Here is a 24,036-nt window from a genome sequence, read left to right as displayed (position 1 = left end):
ATTTCATCTTGATCTTATCTCCGTAATCATAATCTCAAAATCTGTTTGAATATACTGTAACCTGCTTTTCCTCCGATGCAGCAAACTGTGTCTATTTCAGGCTCCATGCGAAGTCTGAAGCTCTCTTTAAATATATCAGAATAAAAGGTAAAGTGGCGCCTTTTAAGGTGCCTCACACGGCAGACATCTGTTCAAACAGAGCCATAATGGTCCATAATGAAGTTTGTTTTACAGCACTGCCCCAGTATAGACACTGAATTACATGCATCGGCAATGGGGACAGTAAGCAGTAGAAAATGCAGACGGATACATTTTACTGCATCTTCCCCGTCCACAGTGTCAACCCCTTAAGCTGCCAAGTGAGTGTAGGGGGGTGAATTCATGAGGGTCTTCTGTAATAGGCTGGCACACACACAGGCACAGCCTGTGGAACCTTACAGGCTGCTGAAGCTGGTCTTGGCATTGCTTTTGGCAGCGATGTGGTTATGGGCTCTCTCGCACTACACATTCTCTCTGAAAAAAGAAAGTTTTAACTAGCTGGTCTTACGGCTCCTTTATAAATGAGGAAGCCCTTGGCATAAATAGATCTACATGTTCATTTGGTATATTAAGAGAGACACACAGTTAAAGAGTGTTCATTACAATTGTAAATTTCTGCCCTCGGGCCCTTCGCCCGGCGCTAGATTACATGAGGTCTATGCTCACGGACAGCGGCTGGCATCTGATTGAGGGTCCAGTGCAGCTAATTAATTTCATTAGAAAGTGAAGTCATCTTCTAGCAGGAATTAATATTTGGAGCGTCATGTTGCTAATTTATTTCCAGATTTAATTAGCTCAGAGAAGAAATGTTGCTTGGGCAAGAGGACTTTTTAATTATCAGCTTGGATAAATTTGAAAATGTTGATGCCTAAGGGTTGAGTTAATTAAAACCTGCATTATTTTAACTTTAATTAGCTCCCATCTTTGTTTTTCTTCACCATATGGCCATGTCCTGTAGTCAAATTTAGTTAATTAAGCTAATTAAGCTAATCATTTTAATTACTCAAGACAATGTGATTGGATAGAGGATGACTACAAGTTTATAGCCAAGTACTTGTTTTTCATTAAGTTGAAGGGACAGAGTTATTTCTGATTGCAGTTGGCAAGCATAGCAGAGGAGTTTGAGGATGAGACAGCCTCTGAGATATTAAGGCTGAAGTCTAATTGCATTCCTTGATAATAAAAAAAAAATCTTGTCACCAGCGCAACTCTTTCAGTGGAGAAATGGTTCCCTGCGACGTCTTTCAGCTTTGTGCCCGCACGCCGACGTCCTCCGTCAGATGACACCACGTCTGCGCCTCCTCTCGATTAAAGAGGCTCCGCGTCGGACGACCGACGTCGCCCCGCGCAGACGAAGCCGTCGAGGGGCAGAAAACATGCGAAAAACGCGTCCGCCTGCTTTGTTTCGACCGCAACGAGCCGCCAAATGGATTGTAATTGGGTAAGAGGCCTGCGTCTGTGGCTGCTGGTGGGTGGGGACGCTGCCCTTCCCCTCCTGACCCTGCAGTGTGGGTCTATGTGAGCCGCCAGCAGCTGTGTGTCAGTCTGGACGCAAGCTGGGCCCATCCAGAAGCCCGGCCTAGCCGACAGATGCAGAGGCTAAACCCAATAATGAAATAATACTGGGAGACATCATGTCCGTGGTTTCCATCATTGTTAAAAGATTTTGGTGGCGTGTACCCCCACTTAGGTAATTTGTTTCCATGTATAATCCTATTGCTCACTATTAAATTAAACCAACTGGTCATTTCAGTTTGGAGCCTATAAATAAACTGGTTGCTGTGTGCATGTGCAGCCTGTGCGACGTCTCATCTGATTAGAAGGGAAGCACTTAATAATTTGTACTGAAAAAGGTGACCTTCAGTGTCAGGTGACCTCAGCGGTCTGCCACACATATGGCCCGGCAATATTACTAATGTCCGCTCCTAATGTATTTTTACAATCCTGATCCGGAGCCACTCTGCAAATTGTTTTGGACAAATGTTGATGTGTGGTGAGACGGCAAAGCGCGCTGCGCTCGAGCTGTTTACGTGGTCGAGAGCGGCGACGCCGCGGACAACAGATGCAGTGGTCAAGAGAGATGATAGGCCCCTCTCTGCTTTCATCAGAGCGAGGCTGCTTAGTCACCAGCGTGTGTGTGCTCAGGTGTTAGCCGGTGCCGAGCAGAGGAGCCCCCGGCCTTCTCATAGTCGCTCTGTAACTTAGAATGCAACACGAGAGTGGAATTAGTCACCACGTCCCCGACAGGCATTCGCCCACTTTAGCGACGTCTCTGTCACCACCTGCGTGCTGTAAACGCTGCCGTCTCTCGCTGCAGCCGCCCACCTGATCTGCTGGCAGGAAGACACTCGTCTCACTTCATCCCGGAGCTTTAGATGAAGACCGTCAGTCCCTCAATCAATAGCTGATATTGAAGAATCTCCCCTGCGTCATAGTTTGTATGAAGCAGCACGTTCGGTTGTGACACGTGATTCTTCCCAGTGTTTTGACTCGCAGGCATCTGCGTGCTTCAAATGTCAAAGCCTGAGCCGAGACGTCCTGATGTGTCGTCTCCTCCACGCGCTGCAGTCCATGTCTCTTTAAGGAGAAACAGTTGCTAGGTTTGTCCCTCAGGTAGGCTAACACAGACAGCTAACACGTTAGCTTCAGGCTGTAACAGTGCTCCTTCGTGCTTGTCTTCAGGAACCAACATGAACTGTTTCCTCCTTTGCGTTGCTGTCTTGCTGTTATTGTAAAACCTAATAACTTTGCTTGCACATGAATAACGTTTCAGCTTGACTACAGCCAAAATAAAAGGCTAATAGCATGTAGCTCTTAGCTTGAATCTACCTCAGGTGCTGCTGAAAGAGAGCAGCATAGAGCTTTAAAGAGTTTGTCCTTTGTAGCTGTCGCCTAACGAGTGAAACCAGATACGAAAAAAGAGATTGTACACTTTGTAATGAGCTGAATTAGAGTTAATGATGTATTTTATATTGACCTAATGGTTCGTTGTCCCTCTTCACGCTGTCGTCATCACTTCAGTGTCGCTTTACTGTGATTCCACTCAAACATTGACTGGACACACCGAGAAGTCCAATTCTCAGCTTTAATGGTGGAAAGTACGATGCGCTGGGGCACAAAGAGAGCGCCATTTTCTACAATTTTGACAATTTACACACCTGAATGTCGACTGGGATCATCCAAATTGTGCAACTGCAGACTGATTAGATAATAATTCTATATAAATGCATTTGAAATAGTGTAAGTTTCCTTTAAATTCTAGCTTAATTTCATCATTCTGATCTAAGCATCTTAAAAAAACAGATTAGTGTTGGGCCCCGGTCTGGCCCGCCGTCTGATATAAGCCCCTCCACCGGCCGAGGAGAGCTCGGTGAGAAGCAGCTTAATAGATTTAGATGAAAGGAGGGAATCATGGAAGCCTCAACCAGCAGAGAGTGAGAGCATCTGCTCAAAGGCCACCTCCCCACGCCCGGATCACCATCTCCAGAAGAAGCCGGGCAGGCATGGAGCCTCCATCTCCACAGCTCCACGCTAATTCCAGTGCCCCCGCCACACACAGGCTAATTAAGGCCATGCATTTATTTATGACTGAGCTCATTAAACAGCGAAAAAGATGGTCGCCGCTCTGAAAACACATTAGTCCCCGAGGAAACTGCCTGTGAAGTCGCTCCCCTCAGGCTGTTTCAGGTCACAGATTCTGAATCTTTGTGACATATGAAGAAACAGCAAACTGTAATGCCTTTAAAAAAAAAAAAAAAAAAAACATCAGTTCTGAGGCGATGAAGTGATGGTTCAGGACATTCTTCAGGGTAGATTTGAAGCTGCTTGAACTGGTCCCATAATTACATGTATAGGTCATTGACCGGGGGACGAATGGGACTTTCACTCTCAGGTCTCACGCTTTGCATTTTGGTCTTGGGGTGTTTGTGAAGTCTGTTGTTCTTTACGTTCACGACCAACTTAATAGAAAATGACAACTGCAGCGAGAAGAAACGACACTTTGGGCAAACAGAGCAACGATTAACGGACATAATTCAACTGAGATGAACACAGAACGCCCCCACCCTCGAATGCAACCCCCCACCCCCACCCTCTTTTTTATATTACTATGGTATTTAAGTTAATTTAGGACTCAGGCAGTGCAGAGCTATGAAATCAAAGACTGAGGACATCCTCCAGGTATATTTCCTGCGCCTGGAGAGCTCACGTCGTTCTCACTCTCTTTGTCTGTGCGTGCGTGTGTGTGTGTGTGTGTGTGTGTGTGTGCGCGCGCGTGTGTGTGTGTGCAGACAGAGATCTTACACAGATCCTTCTCCCTTCCTCATAATTGCAAGGATAATGCCAAATCACACAGTCCTTTGCTGAGACAACTGGCAACTTGATTCAGTGCTCTTTAATGGCTCCAACTTTAAAGACTCGGAAATTCCTCGTTTCTTCTTCTTCTGCCGCTGAGCTGCTCATCTGGACTTGAAACGACTGAAAAATAACGTGTTTTATGTTTTCTTTCAGAAAAGTCATCGCTTCTTATTTATTGTCAACAAAAAGCTGCAGGAGACACAAAACACAGGCAGCGGTCCGTTAGCTAGCTCTGCAGAGGCTAATGCTAACACCAAACTGCCATCTTCAACAGAGGCAGCTAACAGCCGCTCAGTCACTGCAGCTGCAGAGCGCATCAACACTGGTCGAACTGGGAAAAAGAGGAGTCCCCATGCTGGGAAAGATGCTTGTCAGTGTCTCGTCCACTGATTTTTGTCTTAATGCAAATGTTGCACATCACGGTCAGTTTACAGGAGTCGCTTCGTGCCTCTGCATGTGTGAAGAAGTTGCATAAAGCCTTTTGTGGCTCCGGTGGGAGCTGCAGGAAGTGAACTGCCTCCAGTGACGGCAGGTTAGGTCTGAACACTGAAAATGAAGGAAGTGTGGGGGTGTGTAGTCACGCAGAGGTGAGGGTCCAGTGCCCCCCCCCCCCCAGCTTTCAGCTGTTGTTCCAATGAAAAAAAGGATAATATTTTAACTTGAAACAGGTCAAATTTGACCGGAAACGTAAAGATGCTCCTCTTCATCTCTGCTAGAGGCTACATTAGCCGCTACTAGCATGAAACACCCCAAACTGTCAGCTGTCCAGTTGGTTTGTGGGTAATGTGGTTAGAAGGAAGAATAATGGATGGAATAAAACCAGATGATGTTTCTGGTTCTGCTGCGTCGAGTTCAAGTTTTTACTGTGAGTCTGAAAATGAAGTCCAACGAGGAGCGAGATGCTAAACCTGGTGTGTAGAGATCAATCTGAGGCAGTTTGTGTTTACCCTGTAACGTCAGTTTACAGCAGAAAGCTTCAGTCCCTCTCCATACCAGAAAAATGGGGCTAGATTATTTATTAAGTGCTGGATCTGCCCATCAGTCTCATCTCATGTCCGTCTGTGAAGCAGAGATCCAGTGAAGAACAACAAAAGGAGTCAGCGTGATGTTAAGTGAAGCTCTTATTTTATTTAAACGATGTCACTACACAGAGTTTGTGGAGGTTTCGATTAAAAACACCATGTGCTCTGTATTCTGCGTCATTCTCGAACAATTAACCAACCACTGATCGTTAACACCCTCAATAATCAATTCACTCCCTGAAAACACGTCCGTGCTTCTTTTTTACAGCGTGTTTCTATAAAAAGGAGACGAGAATCATCATCCTGGTGTGTTTGCGATGCTGCAGGCGCAGAGGGACTGAAATCAATCCACAGGAAACCCGCTCAGCGCTTCGTTTTAGGATGGCTGATAAACAAGAGCATTTGGTGACCTTTTGGTGTTCTTATGGGGGATTTAACCCCCCGCTCAGAGCCGCACCATGCTGGTGGCTCCAGCAGACACCAGCACGACGAGCGCTGGAACTCAGATGGGACTTTTTCTGCCTGTGCAAAAACCCTCAGTCACATGTCGAGGTCCTCTGATTCACCGGACAGAGCGAGACCCCGAGTCTGACGGGGGTTTGGGCTCATCGTCCACAGTCGGTGTGTAGGCGTGGTGATGCTTGTGTTTGTGTGTGAGACAGACAGGGGGGGGTGGGGGGGTGGGGGGGGCTGCAGGGGCAAACTCTTCACTCTCTGTAGGACTCTGAGTAAGATGCTTTCAACAGCAGGCAAACTGGTTCTGCACTTACTGTGAGAGGAAGCTCTGAGTGTTTGGAGTACTCCGTCCACTTAATGCATTATTATTGTTACTACATTCTTGAGGAGAATGGGGGAAAATGGAACAAGGAATGCTTTTCAAGAGTCAAACCAGTGAAAGGGGAAGAGTGTGTGTGTGTGTGTGTGTGTGTGTGTGTGTGTGTGTGTGTGTGTGTACAGCTATGTGTTGACTCTCTAATTCTTTTTGTATTTACGCTCATTCTTTCAATAACGTCTCATAAAAGCCGTCGGAGCCCAGATGTCATGTTTGTAATATTCCCTGGTGAAATAAACATTTATGTGAACGGAGGGAAAATGGCTGCTGCTGCTTTTGTGTGTTTATTTTTTCAGTCAGAGATGATGTTGTTACTTCATCCTAAACCGATTAAATGTCTTTATCTTATGACAGACGTCCTGAGGTCATTATGACATGAAGGTTCTGTTTAAAAAAAAAAAAGAAAGAAAGAAAGAAAAAAGGGACATTTCAGCCATGTTTTAGGAAATCTGGCCTAAAGTTTCATGTAAACACGTGAAAAGATTCATTTATTTGTGGCTTCTTTTTGCAGAAACTGCTCTGCATGTTAACGGTTTCCTCTGAGTAAATGTGGCTTTAAGAAGATAAGAGTCCTGAGGGCAGGCGGCGCTTTGTTTCTCTCGTTGCATTACGAGTGCATTTCCACTGTGAAGGACATCTGAGCGTAAAGTGAGCCACTTTTCGTCAGGAGGTGAGCCTTTTAACAGTAAAAAGCAAAGCTTTAGCGGCGCTCCTTGCACCACAGTTCACAGCATACATAATGGACAGGATAGAGTTACCTGCTACTTTAGGCCCAACATGACTGCCAATAATTGCCTTACCAATATTTGCATGCCCCTCTTTGTGTTATTGAACACCCTGCTAAGTAACTGAGCGCCCCGGTCCAGGCACTATTTTAAGTTGTTTGCTGATTCCACGGTGGGCTGAAACAAGACAATTAAAAACCGCATTTCACACCATTGTGGTGTTTTAAGGGACGTCAGGTTTCACTGAAAGCTTCTGCAGATGGTCCAGATCGGACCCAAAGTCTCCTGGAAGTCAGAATGTATGTTTTCTCCTATGTTTTAATACTTTTACACCAAAATGAATGAGAATATGCAGGTTTTTTAAACGCAGTTGATGCCACTTGTTAAGACTCTGGGTCGTCCTTTAGGCCCCGCCGTCAAGTTACGATAACAAACATCAGTAACAGACAGCTGCGTCCACCAGCATTATTTAACGTAGCACTGCATCGATGCCTGTTCGCACTGTTTCTTATTTAACAGATGCTCATATCGTTACATCTTGTGAAATATGACAGTTTTTACGCTGCAGTAGTCCAAACACTGTATGTGGCTGCAGTGTTCTTATAATCTTGTACATAATGTAGATTTTGGACTTGATTTTCCTTTTTTATTGTCCCTTTGATCTTTCTGTTCTGCTCTTATACTTTGCTGGCTGTGACAGTTGAATGTCTCCAGCGTGGGATTAATAAAGTTTTATCTGATCTGATCTAAATATCAGCAGCTGAACGCTAACAAACACGAGGTTAACGTTGTCACACTTTGGTCGGTTTAGGAGAAGATTGTGGTTTAGATTGAAATAAGTTACTTTCGTACATTAAGTGACTTCACTTAAAAAAGGTGGTTTAACATTTCCTCTTTGTGAACTGACGCCACCTCGTCCCAGTCGTCTCTGTCGTCCCAGTCGTCCCAGTTGTCCCAGTTGTCCCAGTTGTCCCTGTCGTCCCAGTCGTCCCTGTCGTCCCTGTCGTCCCTGTCGTCCCAGTTGTCCCTGTCGTCCCAGTCGTCCCTATGTCCCGCGTTGGAGCGGGGACAGGTTTTGTTGACCCCTCTCTCAGAGCCAGTTGGCCTTCCTGTTTTCTTCCTGGTGTCTCACGCTGGACGTCACAAACGTGTGTGGAAACAGGAGAAAGCAGCATGGAGGACGGTGATCATGTGACGGCGAGTACTTCCTTTATCTTTCACTTCAGTGTCTCTTTCAAACTCAACGCCGCTTCGAGTTTCCTGCCTATTTACACATTTTAGTGGGTGTTAGTGGGTTTTTGTCCGGTGTGACAGAGGCTTTCCACAGAGCAGTGATCAGCCGTGTAAATGACTGAACACGGAGACACACTGACTGCAGTCAGTCAGCAGTAAATACCTTTGTAATCATCATAATCTGTGAAAACTGGAGTGTGGTGATGAGACGCCTCACTTGCCCAAGTTTTGTCAAAACCTGATAAATGGTTTATGAGATACAAATGAACAAAGGAACAGACAAAACCCCTTGGACCTAATCAGTGTAATTACAGAAATGCTGGAACGCAGTGGTGAGATGCATAATTTTCACAGGTTTTGGCAAAATCTGATCGAGACCGGCCAAGAAAACAGATGGACGGATGAGCTAACGAAGGAACAAAATAAAGAAATGAAAGTTGAATGATGATATGGAGGAAGTTCTATTTAAGAAACACAGGAAATGGTGAAAACAGCATGCATTTATTTTAGATGCGCCCTCAGAAATAACATGAAGTTAACAGTTAATCACCCTGTAAGGCTGCAGCAGCGTCAGCACACAGTGACATCCTTCTGCTTTAGCCGTTAGCGTAGCAACCAGCTTCAAAGGCCTGAAACCTGTTTCTGCTCACATGAACGTTTGTGTCAAACATCCAACGCTCTGCTTATTTTACAGGAGATTTTCTGTGTTTTATTTTTGTATTTTTTTCTCAAATTTTGTCACTGCCTTGAAGTGGGCGGGGCTTGTTGGAACGAGGTGATGTCATATGTGTTTTTATTTTCATGTTCAAACTGTTGTTTTTGTTTTATTTCATTCAGTCATAAATGTTTTGTCACCGTGCCGACGTCGTGCGTGCGATGCGTTTTTGTTCGCCGCAGCTCGTTTCAGAAGCCGAGCGTTTCGCCGTCCTGGTTTTGTGAACTTGCTCAAATTTTGCTGATTTGATCGTTTTTTTCTTTTTCTATTTGTGTTAATTGTCGGTAGCGGGAGTCTGCACAGGGTGTTTTATTTTGAAAATGTACCTGATTCCCCGCACAGTGTCTGACTTCCTGTCTGGCTCCATCTGCTCTGCGCAGACTGACGCTGTTGAAAATAGACATTTTTTCCGTGGAGCAGACGGACAGATGCTTCTGGAGGCCGGTGGAGCTGCACAGGTCGTCGAGAATCGCAGCGATCGGCTCGCTCGGACGCGTCGTGGACGAGTCGCAGATGTTACGCTGACGGTGGAATTTAGAGGTTAGTGTTTGATTTTTTTTCTCCTGAAACGACAAATATTATTTATTTTCTGCTGTTTTTTTTTCTGGTTATAATGACAAACTTTGAACTTTGGCTTTTTGGTCAAGTTGGCTGAAGTTAGCCACGACTCGGAGCAGCCGCGATGACTGAAGGCCCGCTAGCTTTTAGAGCGAATTCACATTGATCACATTCAGTCGTTTTGCTTCGTTTGGCCTTGTTTTGGTTTGTTTACTTCACATTTCGTTGAGTCTTCTTCACTCTTCAAGCTCAACATTAGTTTGTCTTTTCTCATCTTTTGTGGATGGAAATATGTTAAAGATGTGAAGTAAAGAAAAGTCATTACAATTTGTGTTCAATTTAAAGTATGTTTGACATAAACTTTAAAACTTCTAAATACGTCATTAACGTAAATCTGTTAAAAATGAACATACTGATTCTGTAATACTTAAAGTGGTATTTCAAAGTACTTACAAAAGGTGTACTTCTAAATAGATTTCATTAAGTTTAAATGTATAAAAAACGGACTAACTTCACTAAATCTGCAATACTTTAAGTACTTTTAAAAAGTATACAAAATGACAGATACTTTTAATAGTACTCAAGTGTACATGTGAAAAGTATACTTGTTCTAAGTCCTTTGAAACACATGTTTAATTAGTGTACTTTAATTTCACTTCATTTGAAGTATGTTTAAGTATATTTCCAACACATTGGTGATATAATACAATTTTACTGCGAGTGTGTTTGAATACTCATGAATACTGACTGCTCGAGTACACATCGGAATACTTGAAGGTGACAAAAAAAGCACAAAGTGTACTCAGTACACTGCTCAAAAAGTGTATTTTAAGTGTAATATTTGTTCATTTGGGATGAATTTGGAGGCGTTGATGTCACACAGCCAAAGACTTTTAGCCTTTTAGAGAGATACACTGATAAACTCTTTACTGTGTCCAATAAATAAACCTGATCAGATGTTTCGTGCGTCGCAGTCGGTTTGCCTGCCGTGCAGAACACAACATCTGATCTCCCATAAAAACCTCCCGAACGCACCGAGATTAACGATGATGAGAAACTTGTGGCAGAATGAAGACATAAACTAATTACAAATAAATACAAGGTGACTAATCATAAGTAATCCAGTTGTGGTGCATCGGCAGACTCCCCAGTGAGAGCAGGAAGGAGCTGCAGCTGAAGCAGAGTGATTTCCCTCAGGCCGACGTGCCATTTAAGTGTGCTCCATTGTTGTGGGTGAGATCCATTAGCCCTCACTCTGCTTTGCCACATCAAAGCCAGTTCTCACATATGGATTATGTGTAAATAAAGTTTTTTTAATAATCTCAGTGAGTCTGGATCCGACCTATTGGACTTGCTCAATAGGTTGTTGACGTATGAAGAGTGTGTGTGTGTGTGTGTGTGTGTGTGTGTGTGTGTGTGTGTGTGTGTGTGTGTGTGTGTGTGCGCGTCACGTGTGTGCAGCTTACCTATATTTATGTGTGTGTGTGTCTGTTTATGTGTGCATGGCTGCGTGTGTGTGTGTGTGAGTAAGACAGCTTAATGGAAGCAAGCGGATTTCATAATGGAAAAGGCCAACGTTAGCGTAGCACGACATGGTGTTGTTGTGATGTGGATTACTGAGGTCACTTAAAAGCAAAATCAAACCCAAAATCAACTTAAAGGATAATTCATTTCTAAAAACCTGATACTCAAAGGCTTCTTTGGCCTGAGAGTCCTTTAATAAGCAGGTGAAAGTGGAATGCATGATCTGGACCTCCCAAACATCAGCGCGGACGCCGACGTTAACGCTAACGTGTTTCATAATTCATACACAAATCATCCTAAAAGACCTTAAATCAAATGCAGCGGTTAAGCTAAATGAGGATGATGTTTTTGAAGCATTTTGCAGTCATCTAAGTATTAATGCTGCGATGTTTACATAGCCGTTCCCCCAAATTCCAGTTTTAAGTGGTTCAGACGACCTCCAGCCAAAGCCCCATTTAAATGTCACGTGAAAAGCAGAATTATCTCTCGAGATTGTTTGATTTTTCGGTTCATCTGACCGTCCTGCGATGAGACTCGGTGCGGGTTCGGCTCTCCAAACAGAACCATGCTGCTTGTATTTATGCAGTTTCAAAACATCTGCGTTCATCATCCGAACTCCTGTCTTAAATTTGCTAAATTTAAACGCTGCTGCCACGTTTGGCCGAGGTGCTGAGCCTCTCGCACACCTTAACTCATCATGTGTAGCAGCTGTGACTCAGGCCAGAAGTCTGGGTGTTGTCTTGGACTCAGATCTAGATTTTAGCAGTCACATTAAATCAGCTGCAGCCTTTAATCTTCTGAAGTCTACAGCTGCTGCAGGAAGGAGACGCTTGTCCAAACATGATCTTAAAAAGTTCATCTGTCACGACGCACAATGCAGAGCAAATTATATTCTGACGTTCTTTGTGAGCGCGAACTTCCTGAGGTCTTGTGCTCCGAGCAACTAAATGGAATTCAGCCATGGTTCATTTTATTATCTACACCTGTGCTTATTATCCCACTGTGACCTGGCAGACTGGCCCTCCTGCTTTACATTAGTCAGACGTGAATACGGACCTCTGCTGACTCGTATGGAACCTCTCGAACAATGAAGATGCATTTGCTGATATTTTGGCGAAATCCTGCACATGTACAGTTGATTTCACGAGCCGTCGACGGACCCGCGGTAATTCAAACCAAACGTTCCTCCGGCGGCTGTGGAAATCCCTCTCGGACTCGGGTTTCAGGACTCTCCATGATAAGGCTCGTACTTTCCATTACTTTCCTCCAGTTTTGCAAGATTTTCGCAGCATTTAAATTCCATGTTAAAACACTACAGTCTGTTTACTCTTTGGGCCTGTTTCCGCTTCCATTCCAGCTGATTTTTGAGTCTTGTCCTGCACGCCGGCATTGTTTCAGCGGCAGCGGCGGCTCACGAGGGGCCCAGACTCCACAGATAAGTGCATCAGCCATTACCGGGTTCCTCCTTCAGACCTATTAGGTCTTGCAAGGACTTCAAACACCAATTTGTTCTGCAAATAGCCCGTTCAATTTGTGCCTGCCAAAGAGGGACACCTCTCTCCCTCTCTGCAGTAATTGAATCTTCAAAGGGACATTTTCCTCTATTTCTGTCAGGTATTAGAGTGATGAATAGCAAACGGTCATTTGAACAGAGCGAGAGGACGCATGTTTATCCATTTTCAGTTAGACGCTCATCATGCGCCTTGATGATTGGACTGGAAACTGAATGGCAGCACTGCAGGATCCTCAATGGAGGATTTTCAATGGCAAGACAGACGAGTCATGCGCTAAATATCAGCCTTTTGCATGAAAGATAAATTCTGGGGCACTTGGCGAATGAGGTCTGGTGGTAATTATGTAATTCAGACATAAAGACGCCTCTGAAATGCTTGATTGGTAAAAACAAGGGACTCGAGTGTGTGAAGCAGAATTCTCTGCACTAATAACAACAAAACCTACGACCCCCAGAGTCTGAAGCTTGGCAATGAATTTGAGGAGGCTTTTAAATCTTCCATATTTTTATTAATTAAATACACCATACTGGAGCAAGTGTCTCGGAAAATATCACAAATAAATTTCTCTTTCATTCAGCATTTATATGTTGGTGATGATCTCTACGTTACCGACTATGAGCAGGTTTCTTCAGTTTTCCATGGGTTGGGGTTTGGAAGGGGGGGGGTGGGGTGGGGGGGAACTGGAGCTGAGTGCGGGGGGGTCAGATGTACTGTAGCCACGCCTGGACAACGACATTTACATGCATACTGTACATACATGGTAGTTTTACAAATACACCAAGAGAGTGTTCATGATTTGTTTTCCACAAAAAGCCACAGTATTTTTTTAAAACCCCTTTTTCATATATATATACTGTAAAGACCACCAAAGAAAAAAAACACATTCCCCTTCGACAACACTTAAAATATAGAAAGTGGAAACACCATGTTATTGGGAAATGAGGATAGAAAAGGAAGAGAGGAAAAATGAAAAGGTCCCGGTTTTCCCCCCCAAATGTCTTTAAACAAATACGCAGAGTTGAAAAGTCTGCATCTCTTTAACCTCATTAGTTCTCTTCCCCTCACTTCAGTCACAACATCCTCTCCTGTGTTATTTCATTTTCTCCTCCTGAAGAGTCTCCTTGGGTTCTGATCGGTCTCCTTTTCTTTTCTTTTTTTTTTTTAATTCCAAGGTCGCGGAGTCCTCAGCGTCCCGATTCAGGTGCGTTAAGTGCAAGTATCCACCCATGTTTGGGGAAAAGCCAAGGTTGGAGGCTGAGCGTCGGGCACGGGTTGCAGAAATAAAAGTCAGGTTACTGGTAGGATGGGCGGAGGGGTCCTTTAGGGCGGAGGGCCTGGGAGCACAGCTAAAAGGCCGGGGCGCTGCTGATCCACGCTGTCTCGGGTGACAATGAGTAAGGGCTAAAATGAAGGCACACATCCTGCTTCCTGCTCGGCTCCTGCCTAACACACCTGAACAGTGAGAGATGACAAATAAAACATTTTTTAAAAACCATCCCATCACAGAATGCCATAAATGTTTCACCCTGATAAATCAACTTTGCACCAGCTCCCCTGTTTAATTTATTGATCAGCCAGGCTTTGAAAACCATCTGGTGTCCCATTTACTTTGCATTAACTCAAAAGTGCATCCATGAAGCGACTCTCTTTGGTATAATTAGAAGCACGCTCCGACATAACTGCAGGAGGTGTTCAGTCCTGTGAAACTGGATTCTCTCCCTTTTTTTGTACTTTCTTTATGATTCTAAGGGTGATTTACTTTTCCCTTCATCCCTCAAATCACTAGGAGGGCTTCAGTCTATTAGTAATTGCAAACTCCTACTTGGGGGCTAATTAAAGTGACTGACGCTGGGAGGGTCTCACTCCCCTGGGTCAAAGCAGCCCCGTATGAGAGAAGTAATTTGTCTGTTCTGAACAAAGAGATTAGGAAGAAGCTGGGAAGAAAGCTTAATAACTGAGCATCAAATGTCGAACGCCACGAACGCGGACAACACCAATTATGTCACGGCAAAATCGCACATAATCAAAACAGCGGTCAGACGATAACCCGGCGTTTCCGTGTGAGCGCTGACTGCTTCATTTTCCCTCTGCTAACCCAGCCCGTGTTTCTATATTCAATCTGTGTTGTGCTGCGGAGGATACATGAGGTGTATTGATTCTGAGAGCTGTTACCCGACTGTACGTCTGTGTTATTCGAGGCCGTCCAAATTCTGTTTGAGCAGAGAGCAATGAGAGTGTTTGTGTGATAAAGCGCTTCGGCAGGATAATTCTCCTTATTTCACTCTCGGAGATAACAAAAGCATCCTGAGACTCTTCCACTGAGTAATGTGTCTCTGTTTATTTAATAATTCTCTCTCTGCTATAATTAAAGCACCAGGGCCAATATTCAGATTGCATTTTAGCATCAATAATTCAGCAGTTTTCACTACAATTGATGTTAGCGCATAAATAAACAATGAGGCCTCATATTTACTACACCAGCCACGCTGCAAGAGACATGGAGGGTGGGAGTAAGGACTTAAACAGACATTTAAAATTAAGCTAGATAATGCAACGGCTTTCAATTTAAATGTGAGGAGCTCTAAGAGCTCTAAGAGCTGATTTGTAGAAGTGACAAGCCCTTAAAAGGCCTGTGACGTGGAGGGGGGGTGGGGAGGTGGGGGGGGGCTTAATGGAGTTCTACCTCTCCTCGACTCACAAAACCACTCAAGGTGAAATGCACGCTCCCAACAATATAATTCCTCTTTCAGTCAGAGTCTGACACACTCCAAACACCTCCCATATCTCTGTGTGTGTGCAGACAAGGTATCAATAAAGCTCCTTGTTGTGAGGCAAAAATGATTATATCTGCTGCGGGCAGAATGAAGCTATCCTGAAGAATGAAGTTATCCTTCGTATATGATTAGGCCTTCTGTTTTGCTTTCACCAGAGGCATCGAGATCAAATCAGGGAAAGCCAATGATGACAGCTTTCATGATATACTGGCTGCTGCAGCTCGCTGCCTGTGTTCAACCTCGGGCCCTGGATACATATTTTTGGCCTTGGAGTAATAACTTAGCCCAGGTGATGCGCTCTTGTTGATACAGTAGTCAAATGCTGTTTTAAACACTCGCCTTTAATGGCAGCAAGTGTCATTTTTCAGCACAATTGGAAGTTTGGCTCGGGACGGCGAATAAATTCGAGATGAGTCAAATGTGTGTCTGCTCGCAGCAAACCCAGAGTGAGGACAACGGCACAAAAAAATCATTTTCACATGTTTTGTGCTGACGGTTAATACAGATTTTCTGAGTGCGTGTCCTCCAACAAGAATGATGGAAAAATCCATCGGCTGTCTAAAAATAAAATTCATCTCTGCTCTGTAAGATTTAATATCCAGCGCGTGCCTCGCAGTGAATCGACGACATCAATATAAACAGAGTGAAAAATGTTGGCGTGAAAATTACAGATGTTTTTCTTTTCCTGCTAATGACTCCAACTGACTGATGACAAGCTTCTACTGACTTGTGCTTCACTTTGAAGTTATCAGCCTCCTGAACCTTCTCTGACTTTGAAATGAGACCACAAAGAGCCCTCCACCATCACAAGCCCCCATCACGAGCTGCAGAGAGGAGGCCGGGCGGCCGGGCGGGCGGGCGGGGGTCTTACCTTCTGATCGGGCAGTAGCGGGTTCGTCTGCAGTGAACTCAAATGGCCGTTGATGAGCGCTGTGGGTCTGTCGTGTTCGCAGAACAGGCTGCCGTTGATGTAGTGGAACCGGTCCCCGGGGACGAGCCGGTTCCGGCAGGTGGAACATGTGAAACACTGCGTGGTGGACAGAGAGAACCGATCACAACCGGGCCCACGAGGCCGCGCCCAACGCCGTTATGTAATCACTCCTCGGAGCAAACACACCTGCCGGCGATGGCGGACAGGTGTGCGGGTGGACAACACGAGGACGTGGTTTGGTCGGGTCACCGTAATCTGATCAAAGGCCTCGTTTTGTCCGACCCGAAGAAAAGAAATGTTTAACGTCTTCTTACAACGTGACAACGGCTCGACTGTGCTGCCGCGACAAAGCTGCTCGACAGTCACGCGGTAACGTTATCGTAGGATCACTTCAACACGACTTCACCCAGTTAAAGCTGCGTGGAGGAAACGTGGCTTTACCTTCAGATGGTACACGTTGCCCTGCGCCCTCATCACCAGTTCACTGGCTGGAATGGACTGACCACAAGCGCTGCAAGCTCCACTGTTTCCAAATAATCTGAGAGGAAGGAAGAAGAAGAAGAAGAGGAAGAGGAAGAAGAGCGAGACGTGTTACTATGGAACCACTGGCTGCATCTGCATAGATTTAGCCTTGAGTAATGGACTGTGGCATCCACACTTTTGTCTGCTGAGCGTCTGACTGAATGAGAATTACACCCAGCGATAAGTTCACGATTCCCCAGCTCCGTTCCCAACATGAAGGGAAACATGCAGCAGGAAAAAAGAGGGAGAGCAGAACGAAGGAATAAGAAAATCATCACAATATCGACGGAAAAATGAATCGTGCAGCTCTCTGCTCTCCGCCAGCATCCAGCACTGAAACTGCATATTACTTTTGGTGCACATTTTTTGCAACCTAATAATAACCTGGAACATAAGCAATCAGGACCTAAGAGGATTTGATTGTACATCCAGGCGGAGACATAGTGCTTTTGCCATTAGGACTCCTGTGAATGCTCTGTCAGTGCCGTGTTTCCATTAGAAACCCGTAGCTACTCGGGTTGATATATAATGTGCATGGGTTAACCTTTTCAATCATGGTGTCAACACTTTAGATTTGCTTCTGCTCATCTCTTTCGTCCCTAACCTTCTCTCTCTCTCCCCCCTCTCTCCCTCTGCCTCTTGATAATGAAATGCTTGCTCCAGCTTCCCTTCTATCTTCCTTCTGAGTCCACAATTTAGATTACTTCATCTCGGTGAGCAGCAAACTGAATGAAATTTCGATTTGAGCAGAAAGTAATTTACTGGGATCTGGACCCATTTGTCATCATATCTCACCGGGTGTTTGCTCTATCACTGCACTTTTCCTAAGCAATCAAATAAGAGCACGGCATCTGACATGCTCCGGAGAGGAGGGGAGAGAGGGATGGAAAAGAAAGGGATAGGGGGGAGTGGTTAACATCGCTGTGTGTGCATCAGATAAAGTTGTTTGGCTTAAAAAACAATTAGCTTAAAAAAAAGAAAAGTGATGTAAGAATGACATTTTTTCCTGCTGGGACGTTCTTGAGGACGATTTTACGAAAAGTATTTAACGGATTGAGGCTGAGACGGAGCGAGGGAATAAACGCTGCTACCATCCCGAGCATAACCCGAGCAGTTGTTAGATATATTGACGAACAAACACGCCAGAGCTCTTTGCAAAGGGACACAGAAATGGCTTTCAATAAGACAGCCGAGGCAGAAGCAAATTTTGTCTTGGCATCATTTGGAAAGGCTCCATCAAAACTCAATTTCAGAAACTAATTAACTGGAGACTGTCGTCACGACACTGCCAATTCTCTGCTTTCACTGGGACAAACACGATAGAGGAAATGAACATATAGGCCTCGCTTTAAGACTCTTATGCTCGCGCAGTGTGTGGAGAGGCGCAGCGACACTCCTCCCGCAAAACACGCTTCTGCATATCAAAGCTCCAAAATTCAAACTTTGGTGCAGCTCAAAATACGCTCCTCGCGTTGGCGGCGGATTCGTTCCTGGAGGGGTTTCCTTTGCACGAGCGCGTCGGAGAGGTGTCGAAACAAAGGCTGCAGGACGTTGTCACCGTAGCCTTTTACATTTCACCACAGCGTGGAACGCGGATCAGGTTAATTATTTTACCAGGGGAGAGCTCTTGATAGTGTTTGATTTAAGGAGCCAAAGCCTTTAGGTGCTCAATTAAGTTGCTATATCGGTTTGAACTTGAGCTCTAATGGCCTCCTCCGCCAGTGACCTACAGCGCTGAAGTGAAGTAGACACCCCAGGTCAGTCTAATTAAGGCCAAGGGACCCTTTAATTGCAGTGACACATCTGGTTTCAGCTTTTTCTGCTCCTAAAGAACCCAGCGGTTCGTACCATGTTTCTGGAGGATGGTTTCATCTTGATTTATGTCTCCTCCCCCCGTGGATCGACCAGCGGCTCTGATTAAATTAAATAACAAAGGAAAAAACACATTTGGAGCTGTCTGTTGTCTATATAGGCAATGACTATTGGATTTCATTTCAGCACTGACTGCCAGGTGAAATATAGCATGGCTGGCTGCTGGGCTGTCTGGTAAATGCAGACCTCATTCACCAAGGCCTCTGAGTAGGGTAAAATTACCCCACAACAATGATTTCTGCAACACAGTCCATTAAAAATGCCTCTCTACATCAGCAGCCAAAGCACCTTAAAAGCACTAGGCCATATTGATACTGAAGCGGGGCTTTGCATAATGGCAAGAGCTGCATTAGAGAAAAGGGTGGAGGGGCCGGGGACGGGCTGGGGTGGGGTGGGGAGATTGCGAGGATGAGGGAGGGCGTGCGTGGATCTGTGTTGTGTATGTGTTTTGGGAAGAGGGGGATGGGGAGGTGTGTGTGTGTGTGTGGAGGGTGGAGGGTGGAGGGTGGTGGTGGTGGTGGGGGATCAGCCAAATTACACTTGGTTAATTCAGAGTAACAGATCTGGCCCCAAGTGAATTGAAGGCCTTGAATTAATTCTGTTATGACAAATCAAGATAAACGTTTCCCCTAAATTGCATGCGATTTAATTAATTTCTGAGATCCCGGTTTTTTCCCGGCCTAATAGTTCACATTCTCTTGTGCTGTCATAGTGCTTGAGTGGGCAGACTTCAAAGTGATATTAAATAACCAACTATTAGATTTACCTCACACGTTCTATTGGAAAAGTGCCATTTAATTACCTTAGCTTATTCAATTAAGGGGACAGCATTCTCCCTGAATCCAGCAGCCACAAGTAAATTAATTCTGCGTCTACGAGCAGCCCACAGAAATAATATCACCTCCAGCTTAAAACAACACCATCCCCACAGCAAATTCAACTGTGGCTTAAAGTTTGACATTAAAGCGTTCGGGGGATGAAAAACAGGGCCGGCGCTCGTCCCGTGGCGTTTGTGAACGCTCCTGCTTGATTGATGGGAGATGGGGATGGTCCCAGGCCGGGCGTACATCCCATTATGGCTGCGATGTGATGCGTTTCGACTCTTGATCGATCAGACGGCATTTTCATATCAGCTGTGTTAATATGAGTTTGGAGCCACAGCTTGAAACGTATGTGCGGTTTAGCAGTCAGTTAGAAAAACGAGTCTGCCCCTTTAAGATGAGAGGAAAAAAAAAAAAAAAAAAAAAAAACAGCGGCAAATGGCCTTCGCAATAATCCCTCTTCTCTATCTGTCTTTCTCTCTTGCTCTCTCTCAAAAGCCAATTTGGTTAATTAAATGTTTTGTTTGCAGTGTGGCTCTCATTCATTTCGGACACGTCATTGGGAGCGGATACAAGCCAGGGACCAGATCTCATTAGATAAAACCCATCAGGACTAAAGGAAATGGAGGGGGACTATAATTAAAGCATTTAATTGTGTAGACTCACTGTCACATGTTTTTTTCCCCGCTCCCATCTTTATCTCTACAGAGATCTCATGGTTCCATAATATGCGTTTTAGCTCTTGCACCAAGCATGCTCTCATTACAAGTGGAAAGGTGTATCCACATTTTCTCCCCTTCCAATTTTAATTACGTTATAGTCCCATTATGAATGAAGTACCCCATTGACTTCCTCATCCTTTTTATGAGGTGGGTGTGAGAGCGCGCAGGCACGCTTTAGATTCTGAATTATCCGAGCACATTTAACAGCAGCGCTGGTGCTGACTGTGGTGCAACTTCCAGCTTTTTAGACGATTAATGCAAAATAACTGCACCCGAAACTCACATGCACTAATTCACACGTGCTCACAGAAACAGCTTGAAACATGTGCTGCATCGATATGAAAGCGATCTGAAGTGTTGGAGGATAACAGTCGAAAAAACAGTCAAAAGGGTTAAAATCGATGGCGTTATCGCGCCTGAGGGCGATTCAGCAAAGTATCTGAACTCTCTGTAAACTGTCTTGCGCCGTCACATCAGGCTGCTCTACATTACCAGAACGAGAGCGTCGTCAATAAGCTGTGGTTGGGTGTCTGGCACACCTACTAGAATATTTAAAAAGGCTCTCCCTGCTAATTAAATGGCGCTTTTCTGCGATATAAAAAGACGCTGGTCTGCGGCCAACATGGACGCTCTACATGTGTTTTGCAGAGCAGACATAAATCTTAGTTTTGTGTCCTTCGGTTGACCATGAGCAGCGAACAGGACAGACATGCAGATGGCCTGCAGAGCAGCGCTTTCGCTTTGTGCTCTGTCAACACGCCAGCGTGTTTGACCTCCTTCAGGGGGGAGCAGGGAGACTCGACCAGGACGCTTTGATGATGTTAGTACAATCTGAGACACATGTTCTGCAGAAACACACCCAGTCCTGCTGATCGCTGCATGACCAGCGAAGAGCTCTGATGATTCGGTTTGAAGGCCTGTTTCTGTCAGTTTCCAACTTGATCTAATGTCCTTTCTTAATTCACTCCAGGACTTTTAAAAGTCATCTGGTTTCTGAGAAAAACAATTAAAGGTTCGTGTCAGTGTTTAACTTGAACATCGGTGCCTCACATGTTGGCTAACGACAGTGATAATCTCCTGAAAACTGGTGTGTGTGCACGAGTCTTTTCCTCACCTGATGTAGTCGTTTCTACAGAGGATCATGCCGCTTTTTGTGTAGCACGACGTGCCGATTTCGCCCAGCTGGGCCTGGCAGCAGGAGCACTTGAGGCATCGGCTGTGCCAGTAGCTGTCCATGGTGTAAAGGAGGAACCGGTCCGCGATTTTGCCCCCGCAGCCTGCGCACCGCTTCCAGGACAGAGAGCCTGTGCCCACCGGCGGTGGCTGGCTGCTGCCTCCGGGATTCACCATTGTCCCTAAAACCACAGAAGAAGTGATGTTAACTGGCTGCACGTCTCACCCAGAGGGCTGCTGGTCGAGCGTCCACCGGGCGAGTCCTCCTCTGTTTACCAGCAGCTCAGGACCCGGCAAAGGTCAGAGGACTGAGTCTGATCCCTGCACAACAAGGTCATCTGAGCCACGCACAACAAGTGAATCTATCAATTATCCCGGTCAAAATTCGGAACCCTTGAACGTCTCGTTGCGTCGGTGTGGTCTTTGAGGGCTGCAGGCTGCAAATCGCACCAAAGCACAATAGCTGATCTCACAAAGGGAACAGTTGTGAGTCCTGTTCTGCTACAAGAGAGCTGCGAGTCATTTAGGGAACTAATCTGCCCTTGATCTCTGTCTCATCCCCGCGCCGAGGCTTCATCGGACCTCTCATGATGAATGTCCGTTGACTGATAACACCGGGAGCCACAGGAACAATTATGCAGCACTGGCTTTTGTCGAGCTGTCCTAAGAAATTCTAAAAAGCACAATACTTCACGGCACAGCTCCTCACTCTGCTGCAGGTTGAATAGCTGGAAGGTGGTGATTATTGCACAACACAAAGGGCCGCTGTATGAAAGGGCTCCAGCAGAATTGGCTTCTAACTGGCGCGTGAGACAGTTTGGCTCGCCGCCTCTGTGTTTACCAACACTTGATGCTCGCGTGGCCTTTGACCCGAGCGCCGAATGTGAGCCGTCCAGAGGCGAAAAACTGATATTTAACAGCACTTTCACCGCAGACCTGCTGTAACGACGCTAAGCGTACAAATCTAATGCAATGCAGACATTTTCAGCCACAAAATTAGCGTGGGTTCTCTCACATGTAATCCTCTCCAATTTGGTCGGGCAGCAGACTACATGGATAAAGCCAAATCTTTGTTGAAAGGCAGGTAGGCTAATTAGAGTTGGGGGGGAAGGAGGAGGGGGGGCGCACACAGAAAAGCATTCAGTAAGCCCATTAGTGATGGCTCTTAGGGACAAACCACAGCGTGCCTTAGTGCTGATTAAATCTAAAAGGAGATGAATCAAAAGGCCTGAAAGTGACTCCCTGGATAAACAAGACGGACCATCGTCAAGTTTCATTCAGAGAGGAGTTTCTTTTTTTTTCGCTCAGGGATGGAGGGACAGGAGGGGGAGGAGGGGGGCTTTTAACTTAAATGGGCTAACTCAAGTAATTACACGGGCAGGCAATTTGGGAGCAGAGACCAAGTCATGGAAAGAGAGGAGAGAGAGGAAAAGAAAAAACATGTGAGGCAGCCATGTGCGAAGAGGTCCTGCGCGCGGCTGCTGCTTTTAATGGAAAATGAAAGAAATGTAGCATCACGATGGTGTTACTGCGGGTTAAATGCGTGATGAGGAGGAGGAGGAGGAGGAGGAGGATGTCTGAAGAATAACAGGCTATCAAATATCACCGCTAGCATTCTCCAAAGAAAGACAAAACCAGAGAGACACAAGTAGGACGAGGACGTTTCTGCAGACAGAAACCACAAATCAAGAAACGAACAGCTGCAACATCAGCGGACACCCACCTCGATGGTCTCTTTTCAGTGTAATGGCTGTAAAGTTAGCGGCTTGAAGCGCAGGTAGGTGAACAGGTAGGCGACAACAAGCCCCCCCCCCGCCCCCTGGAGAAAAAAAAAAAAAAAAAAAAAAAAGTACAGGTACGACGCGGACGCACTATCGCGCGCGGCCGGCCTCCAGCGCCGAGGGCTCGAGCTCGGGTCTTCACCGGCGAGCGGCGGAGAAAATGGAGTTATCAGATAGTATTTCCACTGGACGGCTCCCGGTTTTACTGCTGCTGCTTCACCGCTCGCTCTTCTCGCTGGAACAAAAGGAGTCCATCGCAGGGCGGACTGTCAGCTGCGCGCATGCCGTAGTTCCTCACACCGAGAAGTGCGTGTTTTGGCGAGAGAAAGGCAGAAAAGACGCGAAGAGGCTGAAACTGCGCGTCCTCCGCTCCGCTCTCCGGGTCCCGTTAGCTGCTCGTCTACATGTGTCGCTGACAGGAAGAAACCTCCAGTAAAAACCCCTTTTAGCCGCGTGACGAAGGTGTCGCCGCAGCCAATCGGCGCGCAGCCCATTTAAGAGGAATAACAAATCCAGCCAATCGGAGGGAGGGGAGATGGACTCGGACACGCAGAGGAGGATGGAAACGGAGGTGACCGGCGGAGATGGACCCGAGAGGTGCGAGGGACACGGCGAGGAGACGAGCGGCGAGGGGACGCACTTCAAAAGGCTTTTCAGGGTTTTCAGAGCTGGGGGGGCCCGAGGACACACGTGTGACAGACATATTCTTAATGAGTGTCCTCTCTAATTAGCTGCAATAATAAATCGTGTAATTTATTCTCCTCTCTATAATAAAGTGGCTGATTTGCTGTGATAACTTAATATAATCCTCTTTAAACGAGGGGCCTCCGTTCTGCTTGGTTTCACGTCGGAGCGGAATGAACATTTTCCTAAATACAAGCTGCATGGCAACATCCGGTAAACTACATTCATCTCACGTCTG

General features: G+C 45.7%; 1 protein-coding gene across 1 annotated transcript; it reads right to left on the bottom strand.

The window, feature by feature from the left end:
• Positions 1 to 13,004: 13,004 nt before the first annotated feature.
• lmo4b (LIM domain only 4b) lies at positions 13,005 to 23,531 on the bottom strand. The gene is made up of 5 exons (XM_076726675.1): positions 23,057 to 23,531; positions 21,275 to 21,515; positions 16,665 to 16,761; positions 16,164 to 16,319; positions 13,005 to 13,970 (listed from the first exon to the last, which is right to left on the bottom strand). The coding sequence occupies exons 2-5, from the start codon at positions 21,508 to 21,510 to the stop codon at positions 13,962 to 13,964; spliced, it is 498 nt and encodes a 165-aa protein (XP_076582790.1). The 5' UTR covers positions 21,511 to 21,515; positions 23,057 to 23,531; the 3' UTR covers positions 13,005 to 13,961.
• Positions 23,532 to 24,036: the final 505 nt, after the last annotated feature.

Source organism: Chaetodon auriga, chromosome 3 (genome assembly GCF_051107435.1).
Source record: "Chaetodon auriga isolate fChaAug3 chromosome 3, fChaAug3.hap1, whole genome shotgun sequence".
NCBI lineage: Eukaryota > Metazoa > Chordata > Actinopteri > Chaetodontiformes > Chaetodontidae > Chaetodon > Chaetodon auriga.
The sequence above is the reverse complement of the archived record's forward strand: the minus strand, read 5'-3'. Positions and strand labels throughout refer to the sequence as shown.

Excerpts from the sequence above, each read along its gene's own strand:
- lmo4b (XM_076726675.1), bottom strand. The coding sequence starts at position 21,510 with ATGGTGAATCCCGGAGGCAGCAGCCAGCCACCGCCGGTGGGCACAGGC. Across the intron at positions 16,762-21,274 it reads TGTAGAAACGACTACATCAG|ATTATTTGGAAACAGTGGAG; the intron begins GTGAGGAAAAGA and ends CCTTCCTCTCAG. Across the intron at positions 16,320-16,664 it reads GCAACGTGTACCATCTGAAG|TGTTTCACATGTTCCACCTG; the intron begins GTAAAGCCACGT and ends TCCACCACGCAG.